At 56.0% G+C, this 24140-nt stretch overlaps 12 protein-coding genes across 12 annotated transcripts; 7 read left to right on the top strand and 5 right to left on the bottom strand.

Annotated features, from left to right (window-relative positions):
* Nucleotides 1–232: 232 nt before the first annotated feature.
* Nucleotides 233–2282, top strand: BAUCODRAFT_38429 (uncharacterized protein). Its single transcript, XM_007682208.1, has one exon. The coding sequence runs from the start codon at nucleotides 714–716 to the stop codon at nucleotides 1845–1847; it is 1134 nt and encodes a 377-aa protein (XP_007680398.1). The 5' UTR covers nucleotides 233–713; the 3' UTR covers nucleotides 1848–2282.
* A 400-nt stretch (nucleotides 2283–2682) lies between these two features.
* BAUCODRAFT_286968 (uncharacterized protein) lies at nucleotides 2683–4374 on the bottom strand. Its single transcript, XM_007682553.1, has one exon. The coding sequence runs from the start codon at nucleotides 4242–4244 to the stop codon at nucleotides 2874–2876; it is 1371 nt and encodes a 456-aa protein (XP_007680743.1). The 5' UTR covers nucleotides 4245–4374; the 3' UTR covers nucleotides 2683–2873.
* Nucleotides 4375–4479: 105 nt separating this feature from the next.
* BAUCODRAFT_78256 (uncharacterized protein) lies at nucleotides 4480–6045 on the top strand (the record flags this gene model as incomplete). The annotated part of the gene is made up of 4 exons (XM_007682312.1): nucleotides 4480–4659; nucleotides 4786–5156; nucleotides 5208–5751; nucleotides 5854–6045. The coding sequence occupies 4 exons, from the start codon at nucleotides 4480–4482 to the stop codon at nucleotides 6043–6045; spliced, it is 1287 nt and encodes a 428-aa protein (XP_007680502.1).
* A 1560-nt stretch (nucleotides 6046–7605) lies between these two features.
* Nucleotides 7606–9479, top strand: BAUCODRAFT_78475 (uncharacterized protein; the record flags this gene model as incomplete). Its single annotated transcript, XM_007682329.1, has 2 exons — nucleotides 7606–8163; nucleotides 8223–9479. 2 exons carry the CDS (start codon nucleotides 7606–7608, stop codon nucleotides 9477–9479), a joined length of 1815 nt encoding a protein of 604 aa, XP_007680519.1.
* Nucleotides 9480–9625: 146 nt separating this feature from the next.
* BAUCODRAFT_78497 (uncharacterized protein) lies at nucleotides 9626–13703 on the bottom strand (the record flags this gene model as incomplete). The annotated part of the gene is made up of 3 exons (XM_007682332.1): nucleotides 9626–13224; nucleotides 13292–13416; nucleotides 13522–13703. 3 exons carry the CDS (start codon nucleotides 13701–13703, stop codon nucleotides 9626–9628), a joined length of 3906 nt encoding a protein of 1301 aa, XP_007680522.1.
* An 857-nt stretch (nucleotides 13704–14560) lies between these two features.
* On the top strand, nucleotides 14561–15532 carry BAUCODRAFT_78171 (uncharacterized protein; the record flags this gene model as incomplete). The annotated part of the gene is made up of 1 exon (XM_007682306.1): nucleotides 14561–15532. A coding segment is annotated over one exon (972 nt), but the record flags the coding sequence as incomplete, so codon positions are not given.
* A 341-nt stretch (nucleotides 15533–15873) lies between these two features.
* BAUCODRAFT_78047 (uncharacterized protein) lies at nucleotides 15874–16838 on the top strand (the record flags this gene model as incomplete). Its single annotated transcript, XM_007682296.1, has 3 exons — nucleotides 15874–16003; nucleotides 16171–16411; nucleotides 16469–16838. The coding sequence occupies 3 exons, from the start codon at nucleotides 15874–15876 to the stop codon at nucleotides 16836–16838; spliced, it is 741 nt and encodes a 246-aa protein (XP_007680486.1).
* A 165-nt stretch (nucleotides 16839–17003) lies between these two features.
* Nucleotides 17004–17691, bottom strand: BAUCODRAFT_78689 (uncharacterized protein; the record flags this gene model as incomplete). Its single annotated transcript, XM_007682352.1, has 3 exons — nucleotides 17004–17066; nucleotides 17126–17484; nucleotides 17550–17691. The coding sequence occupies 3 exons, from the start codon at nucleotides 17689–17691 to the stop codon at nucleotides 17004–17006; spliced, it is 564 nt and encodes a 187-aa protein (XP_007680542.1).
* Nucleotides 17692–18454: 763 nt separating this feature from the next.
* On the top strand, nucleotides 18455–20131 carry BAUCODRAFT_27674 (uncharacterized protein; the record flags this gene model as incomplete). Its single annotated transcript, XM_007682119.1, has 1 exon — nucleotides 18455–20131. The coding sequence occupies one exon, from the start codon at nucleotides 18455–18457 to the stop codon at nucleotides 20129–20131; it is 1677 nt and encodes a 558-aa protein (XP_007680309.1).
* A 50-nt stretch (nucleotides 20132–20181) lies between these two features.
* On the bottom strand, nucleotides 20182–21540 carry BAUCODRAFT_287107 (uncharacterized protein). The gene is made up of 3 exons (XM_007682554.1): nucleotides 21175–21540; nucleotides 20651–21108; nucleotides 20182–20590 (listed from the first exon to the last, which is right to left on the bottom strand). Exons 1-3 carry the CDS (start codon nucleotides 21360–21362, stop codon nucleotides 20232–20234), a joined length of 1005 nt encoding a protein of 334 aa, XP_007680744.1. The 5' UTR covers nucleotides 21363–21540; the 3' UTR covers nucleotides 20182–20231.
* Nucleotides 21541–22083: 543 nt separating this feature from the next.
* Nucleotides 22084–22824, bottom strand: BAUCODRAFT_569787 (uncharacterized protein; the record flags this gene model as incomplete). The annotated part of the gene is made up of 2 exons (XM_007682555.1): nucleotides 22589–22824; nucleotides 22084–22532 (listed from the first exon to the last, which is right to left on the bottom strand). The coding sequence occupies exons 1-2, from the start codon at nucleotides 22794–22796 to the stop codon at nucleotides 22084–22086; spliced, it is 657 nt and encodes a 218-aa protein (XP_007680745.1). The 5' UTR covers nucleotides 22797–22824.
* Nucleotides 22825–23095: 271 nt separating this feature from the next.
* BAUCODRAFT_126369 (uncharacterized protein) lies at nucleotides 23096–24100 on the top strand (the record flags this gene model as incomplete). The annotated part of the gene is made up of 1 exon (XM_007682556.1): nucleotides 23096–24100. The coding sequence occupies one exon, from the start codon at nucleotides 23096–23098 to the stop codon at nucleotides 24098–24100; it is 1005 nt and encodes a 334-aa protein (XP_007680746.1).
* Between the last annotated feature and the right edge of the window lie 40 nt (nucleotides 24101–24140).

Here is a 24140-nt window from a genome sequence, read left to right on the forward strand (position 1 = left end):
CCTAGCAACGACGACGAGCACTGTTCACTATGCTACACTTCCCACTCGTGTGCTCTGTAAACGCCACAACATAGGTCTCATCACGACAGCAAACCGCTACCTTCTAGGAAGTTTTCTTCGAACGTTAACCAACCCTGGCGGCCGGTGACCGCAAAACCAGCCCTTTCTCTCATGCACTTTTTACCGCTGCTCTATCCAGCCGCCTGAGTTTTCGTCTTTCGTAAGGCCGCATGGTGCATTGGCGCCAATGCAGGCAATCCAGTATTGCTCCCTGTGCTTGCATAATCGTTCATGTTCCTACAGGCTTTGATTCAGGCATTCATCTGTGGACCCCAAACGGCTCTCTCCAATCGCAGTCGCGAACGTCCTCTTCATGCTTCAGCTTGGGCTGGACTGCAGCAGTGAGGAGCCAGGTGAGTTATATTGTGCATAGACAGCTGTGGGAAGAATGAGGGTTGGGTTACACCTTCATGTCACATACTGCCCGGTTGAAGGACCGCGAGATCTACGCCCGCCATGTCAAATGTGAGTGATTTGCGTCGAAGATCACGAAACATGACCCTCTGCGCAGTCACAATGCCGGCTGAAGTAAGTACAGTGTTGCTTGTAACAGAGTTCGAGACATGACAGCACAACGTATGTGAACCGTTCGTGTCGGTCTATTCCTGAAAAAGTGGGCGCACTTCTACTTTACGAGACATCTCTCAAAACGTATGTCTCAACCACAAATTACTATTATAGGTGCCGGCCTTTCGGCACTAGTATTCGGACAATGTTTGCGATACCACGGAGTTTCTGCCGTGCTCTACGAAAGAGACGCAGCTCGTACTTTCTCAACAAGACACAACTACGGCATGACGTTGCAGCCTACCGCATACCGGCCACTGCTTCCGTACATCAAGTTTGACGACCACGGGTTCCGGAGAAGTTTCGCCGTTGACTCTGCCAGTGGTGGAGTCGGTCGGCTGCACGGTAGATCTCACTATGCGAACAGTAATGATGAAGACTTCCGCGCCAATAGGCGGAAACTGGAGCAGCGTTTGAGCGAGGGCCTCGACATAAGGTTTGAGCATGAGCTTACCGACATCAAGCATGAAGGCGGTCTCAATATACTGCTCTTCCGCAATGGGCGGGAAGTGCAGTCAAACGTGGTGATTGGCGCAGACGGACCGCACTCACAGGTGCGCAAACTCATCTCGCACACTAGCGATTTCAAGATCCTACCATTCGTGGTGTACAATGGCAAACGGCGAGTCAACCGTGAGCTCTGGCATGATATATTCGCTCCACACCTAGATGGCACGGTCACGGAGCAAAGGCAGGGGCAAACGCTCATGCAAGTCACCATCAACGATGAGACGAAGGAGCACGTGAGCATCAGCTACACCTACTCACGTCCGGCGAGAGACTCGGACCCGCTGTTCATCCCAGATAGGTCGACTGCAGGAGCGACAGGCATACCGAACGCCTTTTTCGAGGAAGTAGCCGGGCTTCGGAACCTGGATGGCTTGTTCAAGTACATCTTCGACGCGCAAGCGATGCGATCTGATCGGCTGCTCAATTGGCTGATGCGTTCTGTGCTTGTCGAAGCTACCCAGCTGCATGAAGCGGCGAAGCACGGTACCATTCTGATAGGCGATGCCACGCATGCTGGGCCGATTCTTGGCGGCTACGGTGCAAATCAGGCGATCTCGGATGCTATTGAGCTGGCTGAGTTCATACATGAGAAGGGAGTGTACGAGCTCGCCTCCTACTATGAGTCTCGATATGAAAGATGGCGGAAGTATGTTGAGGCGAGCGAGATGACGCTTGCGGACTTACATCGTGAGACACAGCCGAACCTGTAGCAGAGCGTACGTGCAAGTGCTGTGCCACGTTGTCGTGGTGAATGTGTTGAACTGCACTCTCGTGACGTCGCGTCATGCTCGTGCCTTCCCCACACGACTTATCCTCAGAGATCGCTACGTGCAGCACATAATCTGCGAACCCTCAACACAAGTCTGGCAAACGCCAAGTGTACCTCTCAGTGAGCAGATTCTCTGACTTGGCCGATAGCATGGCTGGCCAGATACCCAAAAATAGTGTCTGGTCAGCGATGAACTACACGCCACCACGTGGCCGCTGCAACTATAAGAGTTCGTTGATGGCGCCGGCTTGTTCATGCCTACGTTTCATGCTTCACCCCGTCAAAGTAAGCCCCCAAACCGCCTCTTATCCTCCCAAACTTGCTGATGCCGAGCCAGGCCGCCACAAGCTTCGAGTGCGACGGCTGCTCGCATCACGCATCCTACCACTCGCTGGAGAGTCCGGCCGAAGATGCTGTGCTCAAGAAGTGGGCGCAAGAGCATGCCACAGATCACCTGGACCGTGCCGTCGTCTCCGGTGTGAGCAAAAAGCGCAGGTTGCTAACGGAGAGCGGCGAGACTCCCCAAAACCCGGTTACGCTTTCAGCGACCGCCGTTACCGAGCAGCCTCCTCCGTTTCGAGCTAGACGTACCGGTGAGCGCAAGTCGCTCTACGAAGAACTCAAAGCGGAACATGTGCGGGATAGCGCTTCCTCTGGCTGAGGCTCCATCCTACGGGTGGCGTAATATCGATGGGTGATTCGAAGCGTATTGATGCTCATTAGGGTTTGGGATAAGAGCGGAGTTGGGCGCATCGAAGCATCTCCATCGCGCCGCTAGCCGCAAATACGATCATGGTGAAGTGATTGCTCCATCCCTGTTTGTCCACCCGTTCGTTGAAGGTCCAGCGCGTACCGTTATGCTGGAGGACTCGAGAATTGTAGGAGCGGTGACCTGCCGCTTCGCTAGAGGCGCGCGAATTTCCATCGATCGTATCATTGGTGAAGTTGACCGCCCAAACTCTCACTTTCAACCCGTTTGCAAAAGCCTCAGTCTTTCTTGACTCTGCTGAACACCCTCCTGAAAGCCAACAGCTCTCGCAATACTGATTGCCTCCTCATACCGTCTTCTCGCCTCCTGCCGCTGGCCCAGCATCTCAGCAAACTCGCCCAGATTGTGCGTCGCTACCGCACAACCCACATCGCACTCCTCTGTCCGTTCCGGAGGTCTAATACTCGCCGCGACGTCCAGCGATTTCTGCGCCCACGTCTGCGCATTTTGAATTAAGCTCTCACGCGTCATCGCCGGTTGAGCTGGGGCTGGGGCAGAAGGCGTAGGCTGATTCGAGAGATTCCTCGACGTCGCGTAGGCTTGTGCCGCCGCCGCAGCACGTGGTGACTGTTGTGCTAATGACGAGGCCAGGTTGTTCATCAGCACGACCGTATGGCAGTCCTTCGCCGGGTACAAGCTAAGCGCCTGCAGGAACAGCGGACTGGCAAGGTAATGCTGGCTCCTCGCCTCATAGTTATGCGCCAGCGACTCCAACGCCGCCCCCGTCTCAGAGCCACTCATCCACTTCCCCTCCCGCTCCACCAACTGCTCCTCCGTAATGCCCTCACTCGCTTTCACCCCCTCCCGCCGTTGCAGTTCTCTCAGTACCGTCTCCACAGCCCACACCAACCTCTCCTCCGCCATCTCGCGATCATAGACCTCAGGGCTCCCATACAGCTCCCCCAACTTCACACTCATCGCCACACACTTTGCCAGAATCCTCGTCCGCCGGGCCACGCTCCCTTCCCCTGCAACAACCTCTGCCTTCCTCGCCTCCAATCTCCGCACATGCTCCAAACAATCCCCCCGACTAATCTCAAGCACCTGCGCCGCCTTGCCAAACTGTCCTACATCCTCCATCAACTTCCCGACCTGGATCCGCACGCCAATCACCTCGTCACTAAACGGATCCATCCCCACCTCCGCCGCAACCTCAAGCGCCTGCTTGTAGAATTTCAGCGCCTCGGCGGGTTGCGGGTCAGTATTGGTATAATACAGCGCTTTCCGCAGCTTCTTCGCGACGGGCTCCGGGTACTTGTGGAAAGCGCCGACGATGTAGGTTTGGTAGAGGATGTTGGCGTAGATGAGGGCGCCGACGCCGCTGAGGAGGGCGAGGGCGGCGAGGGAGATGGACACGGGGTTTTGGCGGAAGAGGGTGCGGAGGTTGTGGGTGAAGTTGCTGGTGCTGGCGTTGCGGTGGCGGGGGAGCTGGTGGTGTAGGGATTGGGTGGATGGTCTTCGGAGGGGACGCTTGGGGAGGGTATGGAGGCATCTTGAGGAGGGAGATGGAGGGTGGGATTGTCGGAGGAGTTGTCCAAGGGACGGTCTCAACGCTTGTCGGGTGGACATTGTGGTACCGCCTTAGGTGAGGAGTGGCGGAGGTGGAGGGTGTGTATCGCAGTCGACAAAGTAATCCACAACTTTCATCAAGAAGCTCAAGTAAGCCTTACCCCAGGTTTTACCCGCCGTATGACGCTATCAATCAATTTCCTCGGCCGTCATCACGAGCCCTCACGCGCCGCTGGTTTGGCACTCATCTAACCTTCCTCTGTTCATAGCAAACCTGCAGACGGCGTGAGCGACGATGTGCGGCCGCTACGCCCTCTCCCTGCGGCCCTCTCAAGTCCGCCAACGCCTCGCGGACCAAAATATGCCGGCGGAAGAAGCACCGGACGACGACGACGACCGAGTCCGACCGAGCTACAACTTCGCTCCGGGATATCAGGGCCTGATATATCGCGCTCAGGGCTATCAGACTGGTGGGGTTGGCAGCAGTCAACCACATGGCGGTCAACCAGACAACCACCACAACGATCAAACTGGTGTCGACGGCAACGACGACAACGACAACAACGACGACAACGACGAAAGTAACGACAATGACGACGAGCCTTCCCCCAAACGAACAAAACTCTCCCATCCCCCTTCCACCCAATCAATTCAACACCCTACCCCCGCCGCCGACAACCACCCAACAACCTACATCCTCCAATCCGCCAAATGGGGCCTCATCCCCTCGTGGACCAAACGCCCGCCCGACTACGCCTCCCAACTCCGCACGATCAACTGCCGCGACGACTCGCTCGCGCGCGAGACGGGGGGCATGTGGAAGAGCATGAAGCTGCGGAAACGGTGCGTCGTGGTGGCGGAGGGGTTCTACGAGTGGCTGAAGAAGAATGGGGGCAAGGAGAAGGTGCCGCATTTTGTGCGCCGGGCGGATGGGGGGTTGATGTGTTTTGCGGGGTTGTGGGATTGTGTGAGGTATGAGGGGGATGAAGGGGATGGAAAAAGTGGGGGTGATGGGGGAGGGAGGGGGAAGCGGGGGGAGGGTCGGGGGGAGGGGTTGTATACGTATACCATTGTTACGACGGACCCGAATAAGCAGTTGCAGTTCCTGCACGACCGGATGCCCGTCATCCTTGAGCCTGGCAGCGCGGAGATGAAGTTGTGGCTCGATCCCACAAAGGTGGAATGGGATCGGAGTTTGCAGCGGATGTTGAAGCCTTTTGAGGGAGAGTTGGAGGTGTATCCGGTGGATAAGGCGGTGGGGAAGGTGGGGAATAATAGTAAGGGTTTTGTGGTGCCGGTGGATAGCAAGGAGAACAAGAAGAATATTGCGAATTTCTTTGGGAAGCAGAGGGAGAAGGGGGTGAAGGGGGAGGGGGAGCATGATGGCGAGCACGAAGGTGGAGAGAAGGTGGGGGGAGAGGCAGGCGAGGGGGATGGGGATGAGAAGCGAGTCACGTCCAAAGTTGAGGATCCAGAGACCAATGCTCCGTTGCCGAAACCTGAGGGTCAAGCGGACGGAGAGCTGGAGCGCGCGATGAAGCGGGATCCTGACGAGGAGGTGGGAGCGGTAGACGACGCAGCGCTTAATCACCGTGCGGATGAGTATGTGGAGCGAGGCGTCAAGCGCGAAATGTCTGAAGTGGATGATGCTTCGTTGCTCAAGGCTGAGGAGGACAGTCCGGTGGCGAAGAAGATGAAGAAAGAAATGTCCGCTTCGCCTGTGAAGAGTTCGCCGACGAAAAGCACGCCGAACACGGCAAAGACGAGGAGTGCGACGAGCAATGCGGCGAAGGCGAAGAAGAAGGAGACGCCGACGAAGGAGGGGAATGCGAGGATTACGGCGTTCTTTGGCGGCAAGTGACGATGGTCACGGGATGATGTGGGCGCGGAAAGGTATGAATGGAGTCAAGGTTCATGGGTGAATGAGGATGATACCCTGCTGCTTGCAATACCGCTCGCTGCGTTCTATGCTGTGCTATGCTACCCTCTATACCCCGTTGCTACTCCTGGGGCGTGCGTGTACTGAGCCCAGCAGCTACTTGTGCCACACGCTCTCGTGATATCGTACTAAGCATCATCCCTCGCCTGAGCCAGTTGTAAAGTTGGGAAGGACCAATACCGGACGGACGCCTGAATATCGAAGCCCGCGGGGCCGCGACATGTTCAGGCATAAGCTTCCGGCGTCGTCCGTCCATAGCCATGGTCGAGAAAGAGCGTTCAGGCAAGATGTTAACTTCGCGGCAAGCGAAGGCGGGATGGCGGTCGTTCTTGCCTCGTCCTCGCTGGCAACACGGGTACGATGGCGATCCCCTCGCAGTGCAGCATTCACACTGCACCGAGTCTAGGTGGTGACAGCCGACCGTATGCCGGCACATTTGATGTTGTTGCAGCCGTCACGTCATCATCTCCTCCATCCTAAAAACACATCGTCGTCGTCGTCGTCGTAGTCCTCTCGTCAATGCGTCTTCCTCCCCCCCGCATGCCGCTCCCGCTCCCTCCGCCTCGAAGGCGACTCGCCGGTGAAGATGCTCCGGAAGCCCTCACCGATCGTGACGATGATGATGGCGATCATGTACTGAATGAGCTGGACGATCCATTTCGCCGGGCCCCAAAGGTGTTTGTCTTGTACTTCCCCGGAGGCGCGGATGAAGTTGGAGGTGCGGGAGGATTGATGTTTGGATTGATGAGTGTCCGCCATTATGTTCACACGTGGTGGTGATGGAATGGGTGGTTGTGGTTGTGGTTACCAGTATCGGGAAACTGGCAAACGGGATGAGGGAAGGAAAGGCTTATGTGGTTGTTCTACGGGTGGTGAATGTTACACAGCCTTACGGAATCATTCGTCCACACGGCACACCCACACCAGGGCACTCGTTCCATCTGCATCCGCGAAGACGATGGGCGAAGAGTGAGGTCATTGCCAAGCAGAAAGAGGTACATGTGGATGACAGAGGGCCGTGTCGACCCCCGGGTGGCATTTCACCTGTCTCCCCTTTGCGGAAACCATTTGATTGCTGTCGTACACCGGAAGGGAATCGAACGTGATGTGTCAATGATATTATACTACTGCTATCTCTGACACGGTGATGGAGGAGTAGTGGTGATTGAAGGGGCAGCGGGTAGTGCGGCATTGGAACAGCCCACCTCGGCCATTCTCTTGCCCGCCCTGATGCCTTTCTCTTCCCACCCCCCCATGTACCTTCCTTCTTCGGCAAGCTCTACAACCCATTGGCGATACCATGGTGGATACGTAATACTCGGTAGTGTACAGGTAGGACCATTTACTTACTGTTTCTCCTCCTCTTCTCATGCAACTGCCCTGTTCCCACCATCTACCACCTCTGTCTCTCTCTCCTTCCTCCATTCGAGGCTACTGAAAAACTCCGTCTCGTCAACCACCACCACCCTCTCCTTCGCAACCATGGCTACCCCCGACCCCAGCTACGAAGACGTCCTCAGCGACCAACCCCGCAACCCCCACGACAAACACCCCTACATCTTCCCCTCCCGCCGCTCCGTCGTCCACAGCACCCACGGCATCGTCGCCTCCACCCAACCCCTCGCCAGCGCCTGCGGCCTCGAGATCCTGCGCCGCGGCGGCAACTGCGCCGATGCCGCCATCGCCGTCGCCGCGGGTCTCAACATGACCGAACCCGGCAGTACGGGGATAGGAGGGGACATGTTCTGTCTCTTCTACCATGCCAACACGAAGAAGGTCCGCAGTTTGAATGGGAGTGGTCGGAGTGGGGCGGGGTGGACGCTGGAGCAGGTGAGGAAGGATCTTGGGGTGAAGGAGGGTGAGGAGGCGAAGATTCCGATGGATAGTGTGCATGCTGTTACGGTCCCGGGCGCGGCGGCGGGGTGGGTGGATACGGTGGAGAAGTTTGGGAGTGGAAGGGTGACGTTGGAGGAGATTCTGGCGCCGGCGGTGAAGTTGGGGGAGGAGGGGTTTGCGGTTGGCGAGGTTATGGGGCATTATGTGAGTACAGAGTCCGCCCTGCGGATAGTGGGGCAGAAAGGCTGACGAGATGCTGTTAGTGGAACCGCGCGGAAGGCCTCATCCGAAGAGCCTCCCCGAACTTCGCGGAAATGCTGAAGAAAGACCCGAAAGCTCCAGACGGCTGTCGCGCGCCCAAACCAGGCGAAATCATGAAGAACCCAACTTTAGCCAACACCTTCCGCCTCCTAGGCAAACACCAAAAAGCCGGCTTCTACACCGGCTCCGTCGCCGAAGCCCTCGTGAAGGTCGTGCAAGACCTCGGCGGCCACCTCACCCACGACGACCTGCAAAACCACATGGACCTCGGCACCGAAGAAACCGAACCCATCAGCCTCAAGTTCGGCGGCCAAGGCGTCTCCGAACGCCTCAAGGATGAAGTGGAAATCTGGGAACACCCGCCCAACGGCCAAGGCATCGTCGCGCTCATGGCTCTCGGCATCCTGAAAGAACTGGAGAAGGAAAGCAAAATCCCCACCTTCTCCCCCCACGACCACAACACCGCCCCTTACCTCCACGCCATCATCGAATCCCTCCGCATCGCCTTCGCGGACGGCAGCTGGTGGATCTCCGACCCCAAGGTCTCCAACACGCCGACGAAAGGCCTTCTCGACCCCGCTTACCTAGCCGAACGCGCCAAACTCTTCGATCCCAAGCGCGCCTCCGCCCCGTTATCTCACGGCTCCCCCGCCCACAACAAAAGCGATACAGTCTACTTCGCCGTCACGGACAGCGAAGGCAACGGGATCAGTTTCATCAACAGTAACTACGGCGGCTTCGGCACCTGCATCATCCCGAAGGGATGCGGCTTCACCCTGCAGAACCGAGGCGCGAATTTCGTGTTACAGCCCCGCTCCCACCCGAACATCCTCGCCCCGAACAAGAGGCCCTACCACACCATCATCCCCGCGCTCGTGACGAACGTGAGCGACGGGAGTTTGCATTCCGTCTACGGCGTGATGGGCGGGTTCATGCAGCCGCAGGGCCACGTGCAGGTGTTGCTGAATCAGGTCGTGTTTGGGTTAAGTCCGCAGGCGGCGCTGGATGCGCCGAGGTTGTGTATTGGGGCGGGGGAGGATGTGGAGGGGCGGACGGTGTTTGTTGAGGATGGGTTGGCGGAGGAGACGGTGCGGGGGTTGAGGAAGATGGGGCATGAGGTTGAGGTTGTGACGGGGTGGGGGAGGGGGTTGTTTGGACGGGGGCAGGTGATTAGGTGGAATGTTGATGCCGTGGAGGGAGTGGGGGTGTGGAGCGCGGGGAGTGATATGAGAGGGGATGGGGCGGCGGTGCCGATGTGAAGCAATGGTGCCGGATCACAGAGGAGTAAACGGATGGTGGTGATGTGCGGATTTGCAACTGCTGTTTACTTGTGCCAACCGTATGCTGTCTTGGTGGCCGTGTTGCATTGCTGCCTAAGCTATACTTTTGTTGAATTATCTATCACTCATGCCTCCTCCCTTGGCTCTGGTGCTTTCTTTCCCTGCTCCAGCATGGCCCTGAAGTCGGCATTGCTCTTCGCGGCCGTAGTGCCATTACTGCTCGGTGCTGGAGCAGAATGCTCGCTGCTCTCAACCCCTTTCTCTCCCACTATCGCGCCGCCACGCTTGAAGCCAAGACCGCCTCGCCTTCCACCGCGCTGACCAGGTCGCAAGAAGGAGGCCGGTCTCATGCCCAAACCACCCATAATACGACTCGTACTCACTTCACCACTCATCGCCTGCCGCTTCTTAACCCTTGACAGCAAATCCGCCACGTCTCCCGTCCTCACATTCGGCCCCAGCGCCGACACATCAACGCCTTCACGCACGTTGAAAGCATCCTTGAGATTGGCAAACTCAACAATCGCTCCGTTGTCTGCCCTGCGTAGCTGGATCTTGGTAATGGGCCCATATCTCTCCATGGCCGTGCGAATGCGTGCGTCGTTGACCGTGTCTGGCAGATCCAGGATTGCAATCTTCCGCTCCCTTGCCGTTCGGAAGGCATCCTCGCTCGCTTGCGACGCCGACTGCATGGAGACGTCTGACCCACGGCGTCCGTTTCCGACTGCATCCGGCTCGGGCGACGCAGAAGCAGCGCCTGATGTGACGATGATGTCTGTTTTCCTTGCCCGGTCGAGAGGCGCCGCACGGCCTTCTGCTTTTGAAGACGACACTTCGACATGGAGAATGCGGTCCTTGAACGGCTTGTTATTGGCTGCAAGCGCCGCATTCGCCTCGTCTGAGCTTGCGAAGACTACGAAGCCTGTGCCTGTACGCTTGTTGTTCACCAGCTTGACGAGGTTGAGGCTGACCACTTCGCCGTACTGGCCGAAGTACTCCTTCACCTCCGCTTCGCTCGCGTTACGTTCAAGATTCTTGACAAACACCTCCCTCCCCTCGGCTTGTGCGCCCGAGCGCTGCTTCTTCGCATCGGGATTCGAGATCTTAGCGACCAGCTTGTGCTGTCCATCTAACATTTTACCATCCATGGCTGTTTCGGCCGCTCGCGCCATCTCGTCGGTCAAAAACTGCACATAGCAGAACCGTCTTCGACTGTTGTACTTCAGTGACGGGAAGCGGACGCTTAGAATCTCACCGTAGCTATCGAAGAGATTGCGCATGGTGGTCTCGTCATACTCTGGCGGGTAGTTCGCCACATAGAGCGTGTTCTGGCTACCGCTGTAAATGCGCACTTCTCGGCCTTGTAATTCCTTTCCGTTTCGTATCTTGGCTGCGAGCACATCTTCGTGCGAGTCAAACTCGACGGTTGCTGTCGCGGTATCGCTATCTTTGTCTTGGAGTATGTTAATCGATCGAGGCTGTCCGATATCGCGGAAGAACTTTTTGATGTCGAGCTCCTGTACTTCGGGCGCTAGATTGCGCACAGTGATGGTGTTGTGCTCACGGTCGCGCTTCGCTTGCGCCGAAACTGAAGCGGATGGCTCACTCTGGTTTGCTACTGTTATAGGTACCGCGTCTGTCTTGCTCCTCTTCCCATCGCCGTTAACGATGTGCTCCTCAGCCTTCCTCTTCCCTCCAGTGATAGTGCTCTCTACCTGCATTGGGGCTTCTTGCGGCTCCGGCTGTTTTACGGCGGCAAGTTCAGCTTCCTTCGCTCGTCTTGCCGCCACCTGCTTGACGTACTCCCTAGCATCGACGAGCGCAGCCTGTAATCTCTCCCCACTCTCGTGCTGCTGGAAGTGGTTGAGATACAAATCAACCACCTTCTCCGGCGAGTCAATATGCTTCTGGGCAAGTGCTTGCTGCAACACCGCCGTCGCAAGATCTGGTCCGTTGTCGCTCGTCTCGACTCGGTGCGCATCACGTATGCGTTCAAATCCCCACAGCCACATCTCCCAGACGTAGTACTTTGACCAAAAGTCGAAGGAGTCCTTGTGCAAAAGTGCCAGACGCTTGTATATCGCGCGTGCATCGTCAAAGCGACGTGCCTCGGACAAGAATTTGAGCTGAATCGTCTCGAGCCGGAATCGCGGATCGCCCGTGAAGCCCTTGCCGTATATCCTGGTGCCAGCTTGCTGGATGTCTTCCAGCGCCATGGTGATACCTACTTCCGCAGTATCTACATCGTCCTCCGAACTCGTCCTCTTGAACGCATGGCGCCTGAGATAGCTACACCATTGCTGCAAGACCTTTAGTAGCTCCTCCATGCCGCCAACGTCTAAGAGGCCAGAATTTGTCGCTCTATGCTTTGTTGCCTCAATATCCACGTGCGGCTTACCTTCTACGTCTGCTCGCAGTATCCGGCTGCCCCACAGGTCGCCAGACCAAGGACAGTGTCTCGTGGCTCGCTCAAGGAGAGGTAGTACAGATGATGCTGCCTTGTCCATTGCCACAAAGTCGGTGTAATCCAGCCACCACTCGGTGTACGTGGGAAACCGTAACAAGGCGCGCTCGTAAACAGCGCAGCAGAGCTCCCTGCCAAAGACACCGCGGTTCACATGCTTGCGCTCCCACTGCAGGTACGATGCGAACGCAGCGAAGAGAGCTTCCTTGTCTGCGCGTTCTAAAGCGCGTTGCACGGCAAGCTCATGCTCTTCGCGCAACGCCACTTGTTTCCTTGCTGGTGCGGCAACCTCATTAACCTCGGTCATAATGCCCTCCCAATTGTCGGGCTCGAATCTGCTCACGAAGGACCAGAACATTCGTGCTGTTTCAGTCGAGGTAGCGTGCGGTGTCTGCAGTCTTTGCGCAAACATGCTGCGCAGCTTCTCAACATCGGGCGCAGATGGTGAGGCTGGAAGATCTTCCAGGACGAGTTGTGCATGACGGTTCCAGAGTAGGTGGCTCTCGTCTATCCGCCACTGCGTTGCAGCGACCCCTTGCTCTAGCACATCAACGATCATGTCTTTCGTAAAGAGCTCCGCACACATCTCCTTATCTTGGTCGGCCCAGCCGGATTGGTCGGCACCCTCGAGGTTGTTGCATGCTGCGTAATTTGACTGGACCCAGTCGACATAAGCTTGCCAAAGCTTTACCGACGAAGGCTCGTCTTGCACGGCTTTTTGGTAAAGTTCAGTGACGGACACACGCTCCTCGCCCGACCTCGCCAAGGCTGTCTCATCGGATAGCCATTCAAGCCAGAGGTCTTCGCCCACAGCAAAGCGGGTATCCATGGCTTCACGAGCTTGTCGCAGTTCAACGAGCAAGCCGTAACCATGCGGATCCTGAGGTGATGCTTCCACAGCCTCGACAGATGGATATGTGTGTGCTAGAAAGCCTTTATGTAGAAGTCCAATAAGTTGAACGTGCGAATCATAAGCGTATGAATTCTCGCTGAGATAGCTGAGAAGGCCTGTCACGGTCTGGGATTCTGCGTCACTGAGTGCAGCTGAGGTGACGCTACGTGGCGGCGGTGTTTGCGTTGGAGCTTCCGCCATGGTCAGATCTGCGAGCGATTGGCCAGATATGTTACGGACCATAGGCGGTGGATTCGCTGAATGCATGAACGACGGCGATCGTTGCACCTCTACGATGTCGGCATGTCGCAGACTTGTGGCAGAGTTCGTTCGTGTGGCGCGATGTCGTTGTTGCATTGACGCCAAGTCTGGGATCACGCGAGTCAGTCAATGAAGCGAAGCGGCGCGGCGGAAGGCGCGAATGACGCGACTTACCAGCAAGCGTTTCCATCTGCGGAGTGGATGCGTGGCGATGCGTGCCTTTCGGCCGCTGTTGGAGCTGTGCATGTGCGAAGCTAGAGTGCGGACTTGACGCTGAGGGAGCCTTTGTTGCTGGATCGCTCGTGGGCGCAGGTGGATGAAGTGGTCGGAAGTTCGGAGCAGCCTCCGTGATGGGATGCAGCGGAAACGCTTTTCGAAGCGATTCTCTGGTTCTCTCATCTGACGACAATCCTGTGAGCGATGTGGAAAGGTTGCGATCAGGCGACCGCGTGATCTCTTTGCTCAAACCTGAAGCTGCGCGCTTGTTGCCGGAAGGTCTCACCTTGCGCGGTGAGCGTGAGAGGTCCCCCGAACGACCAGCCTTTGCTGGCGAGTTGTCGGGAGACAACAAGGCATTGATGTCCATGTCGCTGTCGGATCGAGGGAGCGCTGCAAACGCGCCGGAACTCTCCTGACAACCTACCAGGCAGCGAGCATACCAGGTAGTGTCATGCGACGGTATGTTCTCAGATTAGGTGGCGACCGCAAGGCGCCTGCAATACCGCCGAGTCCGGTGATTGACGATGCTTTGGACGGGGCGACGGTGTTCATGCGCGATCAGACGATTGCGCCAGTGATTCAAAAATCAAGAACATGAGGTCACTGCAATGCTGGGATGCATAACAAGCGTAACGGGGAGGCTTGCAGTATCTTTAAATCGCCATGTGGAGGAAAGCCGCAGGCCGTTCGAGACCCGGTCTTTCCGCAAGAGGATCGCCGACCTGGGTGAAGATGAACGTCACGCGACGAAGTAACCCAAGGGCAATTATGGCTGAAGATCGACATAGAGCAATGGTCGGTCTGCAGAGTTCAGTTTTACTTGTGCTGTGCATGCCTCTCCTTTCCTGTTCCGCGTGCAACCGGACCTAGTAAAGAGTCTAGAATATACGCGCTTGCAAAGCAACTCCGAATTTAGCCTGCCGGCATGCATGACTCAGCTCGGCAGACTCCCGCTTTAGCTTCGTTTCACCACCAGGGCCCCGGGAAAAGCAGTTCTGCATAGGATCTGAATAGCTTGGCCATCAGCAAACGCCGCGGAGGTGTAGCTCAATATGAGCGGTGTTGTACCACTGCAGCGCGCTGCAAGAAGATGTAAGTTGTAGCAGATGATACAGCATTCACATAGTCTGATCATTGCTAGGCTTGGCTTGCCAAAACATCCCCTTCCGGCTGCGGGCGCCGCAGCATCAGCGACGAGCTGCTTCCTCCGGGGGTGGAAGTGGTAGCAACGACAGCAAAACGAGCAACCCTATATTGGAGAAATATCTGCGGAATCAGTCCGAGACTGCCGCCACCGCCCCCAGCCAACACCGACCACAAGCCGGGGATATCTCCGCGTCTTCCATTTTCGAAGATGACCGACGTACACAGCAGCAAGCCAAGCAGGCCGCAGCCAAAGGCGCTGATGGCGATGACGGCCAATTACAAGTGGGCGGAGTAGACAGAGATCCTGCCAACATGCGGCACGTTCTCGACCCAGATCCGAACGCGCGGGAACGGTGGGAACGGAAGAAGGTTATACAGATGATCCGCAAGGGTGGGAGGTTAACAAAGCAGCAGATGATCAAGCGGACGGAAAGAGAACACATGGTGAGGAGTCATAACATGAAGACTAGTGTGAAGAAGCTGGGCATGTTGGCGCGTCAGATTGCTGGCAAGGGGCTGGACGATGCGATTGTGCAGATGCGCTTTAGCAAGAAGAAGGTCGCCCAGGAAGTGCTAAAGCAGCTCGAGTTCGCACGCGACGAGGCCATAGTCACGCGTGGGATGGGTTTGGGAGGTGTTGGCGTTGATGTGAAAGCCGGCAATCTAAACAGCACTTCACCACCAGTATCCGGCGTTGCGCCACTCCTACCAACCGCGACCGAAAGCGGGACAGTAACTGGCCCCGTACAAATTCAGCTCAAGGACGGCAAGCGACATACCGTCACCGATACGTCCAAGATCTACATCGATCAAGCGTGGGTCGGACGAGGCCCTTATGGTCAGCTGGCCGATTACCGCGCAAGAGGTCAAGTCTACATCATGAAGACGCCTTGGACCAGTATCTCTGTCGTCCTGAAGGAGGAGAAGACGCGGATCCGCGAACACGAAGAGCGTGAAGAGAAGAGGCGGCGGGAGGCAGTTGGGAAGAATTTGTGGACGCATCTGCCGGATCGACCTATTCAGTGGCAGCGGCAGTGGTATACCTTTTAGGCTGGGCAATCTCTGTATATACATATGATTGTATCAACATGCATTGTTTGCTTTAATACACTTGAGCACACTGTTCGTCTTGGCTCCTAACGTGCATGCCAGCCATAGCTGGTGATTGAGGCTTTGGACGAGCTAGACTCTTTTCGGCAGTGGTGGGCCAACTCCGACTTGACTCCAATCTACATGCAACATCCGCTATCCCAACCGTCTTGATTGGGTTCCTCTCACCTAACCTATCTGCGCCTCTTCTGACCCAGTAGATGCTTCCAAGAGTTCTGAAAGCAGTTGAAGCAATAGCTCAACGTTCGTCAACGCCCCTAGCAGCCAGAGGACGGGCGGGCATGAGTACAGTTTCCAGCGAAAGGCTTAAGCGACATGGCTTTGCTCCATTGGCGGATGGCTCGGCGGCATCACCACCGAACAATGAAATGCAGCTGAAGGGTATCATCTTTGACATGGACGGAACTCTTTGTAGGTCTACATGCTCGGCACTAGTCCAAGTCATAACTTAATACGTCTCTGCACACCTTCCGCTTCTGCGGTACCTAATGTCTTCTGCAACCATGGGTTTCCATTTTCCCCTTGGATCACATGCCTCGTTGATGCGGTGTCACTTAGCTAATGACATCCCCAAGAAGGCGAGCCCCAAAACCACATGTTCGGCGAAATGCGCTCAGCCATCGGCATCCCCAAGTCAGTCGACATACTCGACCACATCCACGCACTACCTGCGGAAGAACAAGACGCCGCCTTCGCCAAAATTCAAGCAATCGAGCGTCGAGCCATGGCCGACCAAGTCCCGCAAGCTGGACTCGTCAGTTTAATGGAGTATCTGGACGAACGAGGTATCAAGAAGGGGATCTGTACCAGGAACTTTGAGTGAGTTCTCTTCCCTCTCGCATCGTGTGAATGCGGCAGTACTGAATGCTTCTGCAGCACTCCAGTCAACCATCTTCTAAGCAACCATTTACCCGGCCACATCAACCCGTTCGCTCCGATCATAACGCGCAGTTTCAGGCCCCCTAAGCCGTCTCCCGCGGCTCTGCTGCATATAGCTCACGCATGGGGTATCACGGCGGATGCACAGGTACCGGAGACGCCACCGCAGGATAGACTACTTCCTTTGGTGATGGTCGGGGACAGCGTTGATGACATGGCAGCTGGTTATGATGCGGGCGCGTTAACCGTGTTGCTGCGAAGTCCCGGCAAGGAGGACTTGGAGAGTGACGACCGTACGGATGTGGTCATTAGCAGGCTCGATCAATTGATTGGCTTGCTGGATTCTGGTCTGAGCTCTCGTCGATGACAGTGAGTCATGGTGTGCATGGCTTGAAGGCGTGCGCAGCGCGGAGACACGTTTACGAGCGGCACGTCAGTCTGATTGTGACGAGGGTAGCATTGCTATTTGCGCAATCTACGCAACCCGCCAATCCCCGAACGCCTAATCGCTTTTTGCGCAACGCAAAGCACGCTATCGTCGCTCTTCCGGCGGCTCTGGCTGCGGTGTGAGGAGGGTGAAGCGCATGCGATGAAGCTATCACAGAGTTAGCACTTTCAAGTCGCAGAACAACGTGAATCGAACATCATGCATACCGCAGGCAGCTTCGGCACCACCACCGCCACAGTCGCCAAAAAGTTCACCATAAAATACGTCAAGTCGTAGTGGGTATAATGCGTGCTCACCAAGAACAGACATATCGGCACGGCCAACAGAAACTTCTTCGCGGGGGTGTATTGATCCCCGTTGTCGATCTGTTCCCACATGTTGAGATTGTCGTATGCGCCCGCATTGAACTCAAAGGGTACGCCGCGTACCCAGTGGAACATGAGGTAAGAGCCGAACATGTAGGTGGTGTTGACTAGCGTCCAGGAGAGCTCTTGCGAGACGCCGGGCAGGATGTCGTAGAGGATTTTGAGGAGGAGGATAAGGATTATGTGAATCATCCAGGCGCCTGTTACATAGTCGTTGGGGATTAGCTCGCGTGCTTGTCCTTATTGCATAAGTATATGAGCGCACCTTTCGCGTTTACCCACTGCGCATTCAGGTTCGGCATGGTTGCCTGATCACTCTGCTGCTCCAAGCTCTCCGGCGGCTCTTGATACATCAGACTGCTACTGCGTCTCCGCCGACGATTTCTCTCCTTATCGTTGGCCGCCATGCTCATCTTCTTCTCCGCGATCTGCACGCAGAGCGGTGGCGCTGAAGCGGCCCCGGGCTCGGCGAAGGTCAGCCCCTGCCGTTGTTGAGTTACGGTGGTGGATGACAGTTTGGCGGTGTTGGTGGGTGGTGCTGTTGCCGTGCTCCGCCGGTCTGGATCGGTCGTCGGGCTCTTAGCTCTCGACAAGGCTGACGGATAGAAATAGGAGGGTGTGAGGCGACGGAGCACTTTAACCGGGTTGTAGGCGGTGAAAGCCAGCTTGGCGGTCAATGTTGGAGATAGTGTGGTTATGTGGCCTTTGTGCGTGTGCTGAGGAGTTGTTGTGACAGGTGCTGCAAACAATGTGGCTCTCCCGCGGCGTTACTGTAATACCTGCCTATAGCGGCTTCCGGTTATATGGCCCTGCCAACGCCGTAACCGATCCGAGAGCTGCAACTCAATATAACATAAGAGCAAGCAAAGAGAATGGGGGGGTGGAATGGGATGATGAAGCGGCAGAAAGAGCAGGCTTCACACACTCAACTCATTCTCAAGCTCTCGCGTCGGAAACCAGGGTCTGTTCCCCATACGCCGGCCGCTCAGACCAACCTGACCTCATCCACCTTCATCCCTGCGCTGAGCCGCTATTTTCGGACGCCTCAGAAAACGGGGAGGCGCGGAAACTCTCCGATTTCTGCCTCGTGCCTTCCTGTTATGTACGGCGGCAGGTCCCGTTTCGGCAGGCTAGAAGCCAGACTTCTTTGGTATAGAAGACTCTTCTCCAATGTCTGTGCCGCCGACACCGACACAACGACACGCCATGGAAATTGTAATTGAGCATGCCCGGTCTCGGCAGGACATCCTCGATGCACGCCGCGATCATCATTCACCAGAGGAGTCACGCACCAGCGCAGTGGGCAGGAAGCGTGCGCTTGCTCTGCCAGCCGAGAGCGCTAGTGACACGTTTACTCAAAGCGTGAAGCGAAGGCGGGTAGACTATGTGCTTGCCGACGACCAAGGACCGAGTGGCGACCATCGGCGGGACAGCTTGGAATCGGGAGAGGTGTCAAGCTCGTTGGCAAGCAGTCGACGTGAAAGCAACGCTAGTGTCGGAGACAGACAAAGTGATTATCCTTCACCTCGTGCTACTGCCATCAATCGTCGCGTGACACCGATTGATGACGATCTGGCGGTGATTCACGGTTCGTCCGATACACAGCCGGAACTGGCATTGGCCGACCTGAAGGAGGTTCTTCGACCAGCATTTTTTCGTATAATCGCGGATCGCATCGCTGAAGGGGAGCTCTCTGCTGAGGCTGTTCTCAAGGAGCATCTTGAGGTAGGTAAGCCGTTCCGCAAACAGGCGAAGGAAGTCTGGACTGCGTGGGAAGCAAAGTCAAAGCCGAACGTTTCCAGCACTCACGGTTCCAAATCCGAAGAAGCAGTGGGTGGTGGGCTTTCAGTAGCCGACACGGATGCCAATGCTACGCAAACCAAACATAAAACCTCACACGACTACGGACAGCTGGCACGTGATGTAGCATCACGCAGTCTGAGATCTGTCGCTCCCGATGCTGCTGGCAACACCAGCATCGCCGAGGGGAGGAGACTGTATGTTAGCATAATCGGTTTTGTCACCACCAAGAACGAGCTAGAGGGAATGTTCAAGGCCTACACCGTCGAATCAATTACGACGCCAGTCAATCCGCGTACGAAACATCCCACCGGGTACGGCTTCGTTGATGTCGCAACAGCTGCCGAGGCCGAGCGTGCCGTCAAGGAGCTTGACAGTACGATTAATCTGGGCCGCAAGATATGTGTCCAGATAGCACGCGATTCTGCTACGGTCGAGACCGCCGAGCACGCTTTCATACATGCAGCTTCACAGCGTTCGACAAAGCTTGAGCCAAAACCGGAACCCGAGTCTGAGCCCGAGTCTCAGCCCGAGTCTGTCGTTATACTTGAGTCGGAGCCGGAGCCGGAGCCTGAGCCGAAGCCTGAGCCTGAGCTCGATCCTATGCGCCTCTTAGATCTGACACCCGAAGACCAAGAACTCCAGCACCGCTACTTCCACCTCACCGAGCCATACGCGCTCGTCCGCTGCCTCAGATGTGGTGAAGAAGGTCACATGGACGACAACTGCACCGGCACACGCTATGTGGACAAGAACCGGCTCTGGAGGACTTACACAGCATCGACTGTCAAGACCATCCCACGGAGCCAGATGATAGTCTCCTGCTATAACTGCGGGTCGAATAGTCACTGGGGAGACGACTGCGATGACCTTCCGGACTCTGTATACAAGCTGGGTTGGAGCGGTGTGTGGAGCGCGAAGGATGCCGCGATGTATGTCTTCGAAGCGTCGGCGGACCGGGAGGTATCGACACAATGGGCTAGAGAGGCTAAGCAAGGGTCTTTGCACGTACTAGCCGAAGCGAACTCGACGTGGGATAGATGGTGAGCAGACATTCATGCATGTATGGGCGACAGTCGGCAAACGCACGGCGGAGCGGATTATGTTCGAATGGCAATTACGGGGATGGTGTTGGAGTAAGAACTGGCTACTGGCTGCCGTCGCCCTTGCTGACAATCTTGTGCTTTTTCTCCCTATCATCAACACCAAGCCAGAGCAGGTCCGGTCTTGAGTAGTGTCCGCAGCTGTCAACGAAGCACTTGGCCTTCAGCGACATATCCATGTCCAGATCTGCATAGATAATGCCTTCCTCGTGACTAGGTAGAGGTTCAGTAATCCGGCGGCCGTCAGGTCCAAAGACAGCAGACGAGCCGCCACCTGGGCGGTTAAACAAGAAGCCAGCATCCGTCTGCATTGCTTTGACGCCAGCGTCTGTGACGACGGCGGTGCAGTGCAACACGAAGGCTGCGGACTCCGCCGCGTAGGTCTGGGAAAGGCTTTGACATCCTGTCGTCTCATTAGTCGACGAATCCTCGTCGCAGTGTTCTCACGTTTCCAGATACGAACCCTCACTGCTCATACTCCACAAAGCGTCACCGCCCGGATGCGAATCAAGAGGCGGCCAGGCCGCGACATGAATCTCTTCACCCTGCAAATACGTATGGTACTTCAACAGTGGCTGAATGTGCTCCCAGCAACTCAACGCACCGACTTTGGTATGCTGAGACTCCTGGCCGAGATCAAGCTCAACCACATTATGCAGACTCGCGCCGCTTGCATCTCCGAAGACGGTGCGCTCGAGATGAGTGGCCTTGAGTTTGCGTCTTGTCATGAGGAGTTTACCCTGAGCGGAGATGGTCGCTTGGGCGATCCAGAGGGAGTTGTTCAGGTTTTCTGAGAAACCGAGAATGACTGCTATGTTGCTGTCTTTTGCGCATTGGCAGATACGGCGCATTTCGGATGAGTCGACTTTGAGAGAGTTCTTGAGGTAGCGGGTCATCAGGTTGAAGTCTAGTGCTCGGAGCCTATGCTTGATGAGCCTTTCGATGATCACCTAAGTAGATCTGGTTGGTGAGCAAGTCTAGCCTTACCATATCCAACAAGGGTAACCAGGTACCCAGCATTCTGGAAACGCGATCAACCTCGCTCCGTGCTCAGCAGCTTCGGTGATGAGTTTGCATGTCTTCTCCACCGTCGCTTGCAAGTCTAGCCATACTGGCTCTGCTTGAGTGACAGCTACTCGGATGCTTATAAACTGCGCACCGTTTGTTGTTGCCATTACCGTGCACGAATTCGGCCTACAACTTACAATTTAAATGGTACGACGGTATCAAGGGCGAACGACACGGGAGGACTAGCAGTGGGGGAGTTAGAAGCTGCAGACGACCTCCATCTGGGAGATAAAGCCGCGCAAAAGGAAGCTCAACTTGTACCTAAAGCTTACGCGCCGAATGCTTCTTTTGTGAAGCCAGGAAGTACGGCGTGTCAAGCTACACATTCAAGTCATCAGTAAAATTACACAGAAGCTGGAGGCGGAGTCACAGTCGCAGTCTTATCTCATAGATGGGTGTGTAGCTTTCCTGGTGGTCCGTATGAGCCGAAAGCGGTCAAGCGCGACTGTGAGCACGTGACCGTTCATGTAACTCGTCCACTCAGTATATGTCGCACAACCTCGTCTTTCTGTGCGCGGAGGTCCCGCGTCCCGACATCGATCCAAGTCACTAGCACCACATTCATTCTCAGTGAGATAAGGGTTGAAACTGAACGGCTTCGTAAGCCCAAGCGGTTAGCAAGTCTTGTCCTGGCTGTAGGAATGTCTGGATGGTTGTGATCACGGACAAGATTCATGACCTCCATGCGATTTGCTCTGCTCGCTCCAGACTTCGAGTTGGTTCTCAAAGGACATCGAATTCAGACCTTGTCTGGATGTGGAGGGGAGGTTATCAAAGTCGTGGTGTGAGGGCACCGAAGTTGAGATTGTGGCGGTGATGCCGTGATAACTACCTTCGCTGTGCAGCTCCAGGTGTCCATGCCTGCGGCTGCCAATTCTCGCTCGGTGCACCTCGCTGCTGTCTCTGCCATGGATTCTCCTCTGCCACCCTCGGCTTCTCCCTCGTCCGTCCCTTGAATCTTCCCTCATCCACCTCCTTCCCATCCTTGCCTTCTTGAGCTACCTGCTGCACTTTAATCGGATCTTCAACTCCACTCGTCACGCCTTGATGTTGCTCTGGTTCCGTCTGTGGCGCGTACCCGCCCGGATCCTTGGGCTGCGTCGCAGGTTGCGGTTGCTGCCTCGCCGGAGAGTCAAGGAATGATGGCACAGACTTCCAACGCTCGTCTGCTTTGGCGGCGAGCTGCTTCATCATTGCTTGGCGGGAGACGTCGTATTGCTGCTCTTGGATGGTCGGCGCGTCTGCGCGGGTGTGGCGAAGCCATTGATGCCATTGCGCTTCATCCACTATCAGTCGCCACATACTACCGGCCAGTTCGTACGTTGCGGCTTACCAGTAATCTTCACATCCGCATAGTGTGGCGCTCTCGCATACTTCACGATCCTCCTAAACCGGTTCGAGTTCAGGGCGTCCTTGAACTCCCAGAAAGTGTTGCCGGCCAAGTCTGCACCGACAAGGAACTGTCGTCGCCATGGTAGCTTCAAACTCTTCCATCCATACCAGAGTTGCTTGAAATAGCCTGGGGCTTTCGGCGTCGACATCAGCTTGTATGCATCCTAGCTGTGCCTTCCGAGTTGAGAATGCGCGAATGATGGCACTGGCGCTGCAGGGATGGTGACGCTAGGTTTGTGACTTGTGGCAGTGCGGTGACGTAGGGCTGATGATCGCATCTGCGACTACGTTGCTGGAAGCTCGACTGTCCCACACGTACAACAAGCAAACGGAACACATCCACGACAAACCGACCCGCGCCTTTAGGAGGGGTCAATCATCGATCAATACAGGATATTCAGAAGCGGACCCACCAACTCCATCAAGGTCACACAGCACAACCGTCAAAATGGCTGACGAAATGGAGCCCTCACTCAAACCCATCATTGACCAGAAGTCACTCAAATGGATCTTCGTCGGCGGCAAAGGTGGTGTCGGCAAGACCACAACCTCCTGCTCACTCGCCGTGCAAATGGCCAAGGCGCGCAAGTCCGTCCTACTCATCTCGACCGACCCCGCGCACAACCTCAGCGACGCCTTCGGTATGAAGTTCGGCAAAGACGCGCGACCTGTTACGGGAGTGGAGGGTCTCGCAGCGATGGAGATAGACCCGAACGGCAGTATCAACGATCTCATCTCGGCGGGCGGTGACGACGCGCAGGAAGCGATGCAAGGACTCGGCGGGGTGGGCAGTATGTTCCAAGATATGGCGTTCAGTATCCCCGGTGTAGACGAGGCGATGTCGTTCGCAGAGGTGCTGAAGCAGGTCAAGGGTATGGAGTACGAGGTCATCATCTTCGATACGGCGCCGACGGGTCACACGCTGCGGTTCTTGCAGTTCCCTAGTGTGCTGGAGAAGGCGCTGGAGAAGCTCAGCCAGCTGTCGCAACAGTTTGGAGGGATGATCAACAATCTTGTCAATGCACGGGGTGGTCTGCCCAATGGCCAGTCGTTTGATGATGTGTTGAAGCGCATGGAGGACCTTCGCAACACCATTTCGGACGTGAATCGGCAGTTCAAGAACGCAGACCTCACCACATTTATCCCAGTACTGATACCGGAGTTCTTGTCGTTGTACGAGACAGAGCGTATGATTCAGGAACTCGGCTCCTACGAGATCGACACGCATGCCATGGTGGTCAACCAGCTCTTGTTTCCAAAGAAGGACAACCCCTGCGAGCAGTGTAACTCCCGGCGGAAGATGCAGAAGAAGTATCTGGAGCAGATTGACGATCTGTACGGCGAGGACTTCAACGTGGTAAAAATGCCGCTGTTGGTGGAGGAGGTCAGGGGCGTGGACAGCATAAGCAAGTTCAGTGAGATGCTGGTCAAGCCTTTCCAGGCGCCTGAGTAGAGACAGTGGTTGGGACGTACACTACCGGAGCATAGAACAG

Source organism: Baudoinia panamericana (genome assembly GCF_000338955.1).
Source record: "Baudoinia panamericana UAMH 10762 unplaced genomic scaffold BAUCOscaffold_13, whole genome shotgun sequence".
In the NCBI taxonomy this organism is placed as follows: domain Eukaryota; kingdom Fungi; phylum Ascomycota; class Dothideomycetes; order Mycosphaerellales; family Teratosphaeriaceae; genus Baudoinia; species Baudoinia panamericana.

Excerpts from the sequence above, each read along its gene's own strand:
- BAUCODRAFT_38429 (XM_007682208.1), top strand. The coding sequence starts at position 714 with ATGTCTCAACCACAAATTACTATTATAGGTGCCGGCCTTTCGGCACTA.
- BAUCODRAFT_286968 (XM_007682553.1), bottom strand. The coding sequence starts at position 4,244 with ATGTCCACCCGACAAGCGTTGAGACCGTCCCTTGGACAACTCCTCCGA.
- BAUCODRAFT_287107 (XM_007682554.1), bottom strand. The coding sequence starts at position 21,362 with ATGGCAACAACAAACGGTGCGCAGTTTATAAGCATCCGAGTAGCTGTC. Across the intron at positions 21,109-21,174 it reads GGTTACCCTTGTTGGATATG|GCTCCGAGCACTAGACTTCA; the intron begins GTAAGGCTAGAC and ends CATCAAGCATAG. Across the intron at positions 20,591-20,650 it reads GTGGAGTATGAGCAGTGAGG|GATGTCAAAGCCTTTCCCAG; the intron begins GTTCGTATCTGG and ends ATGAGACGACAG.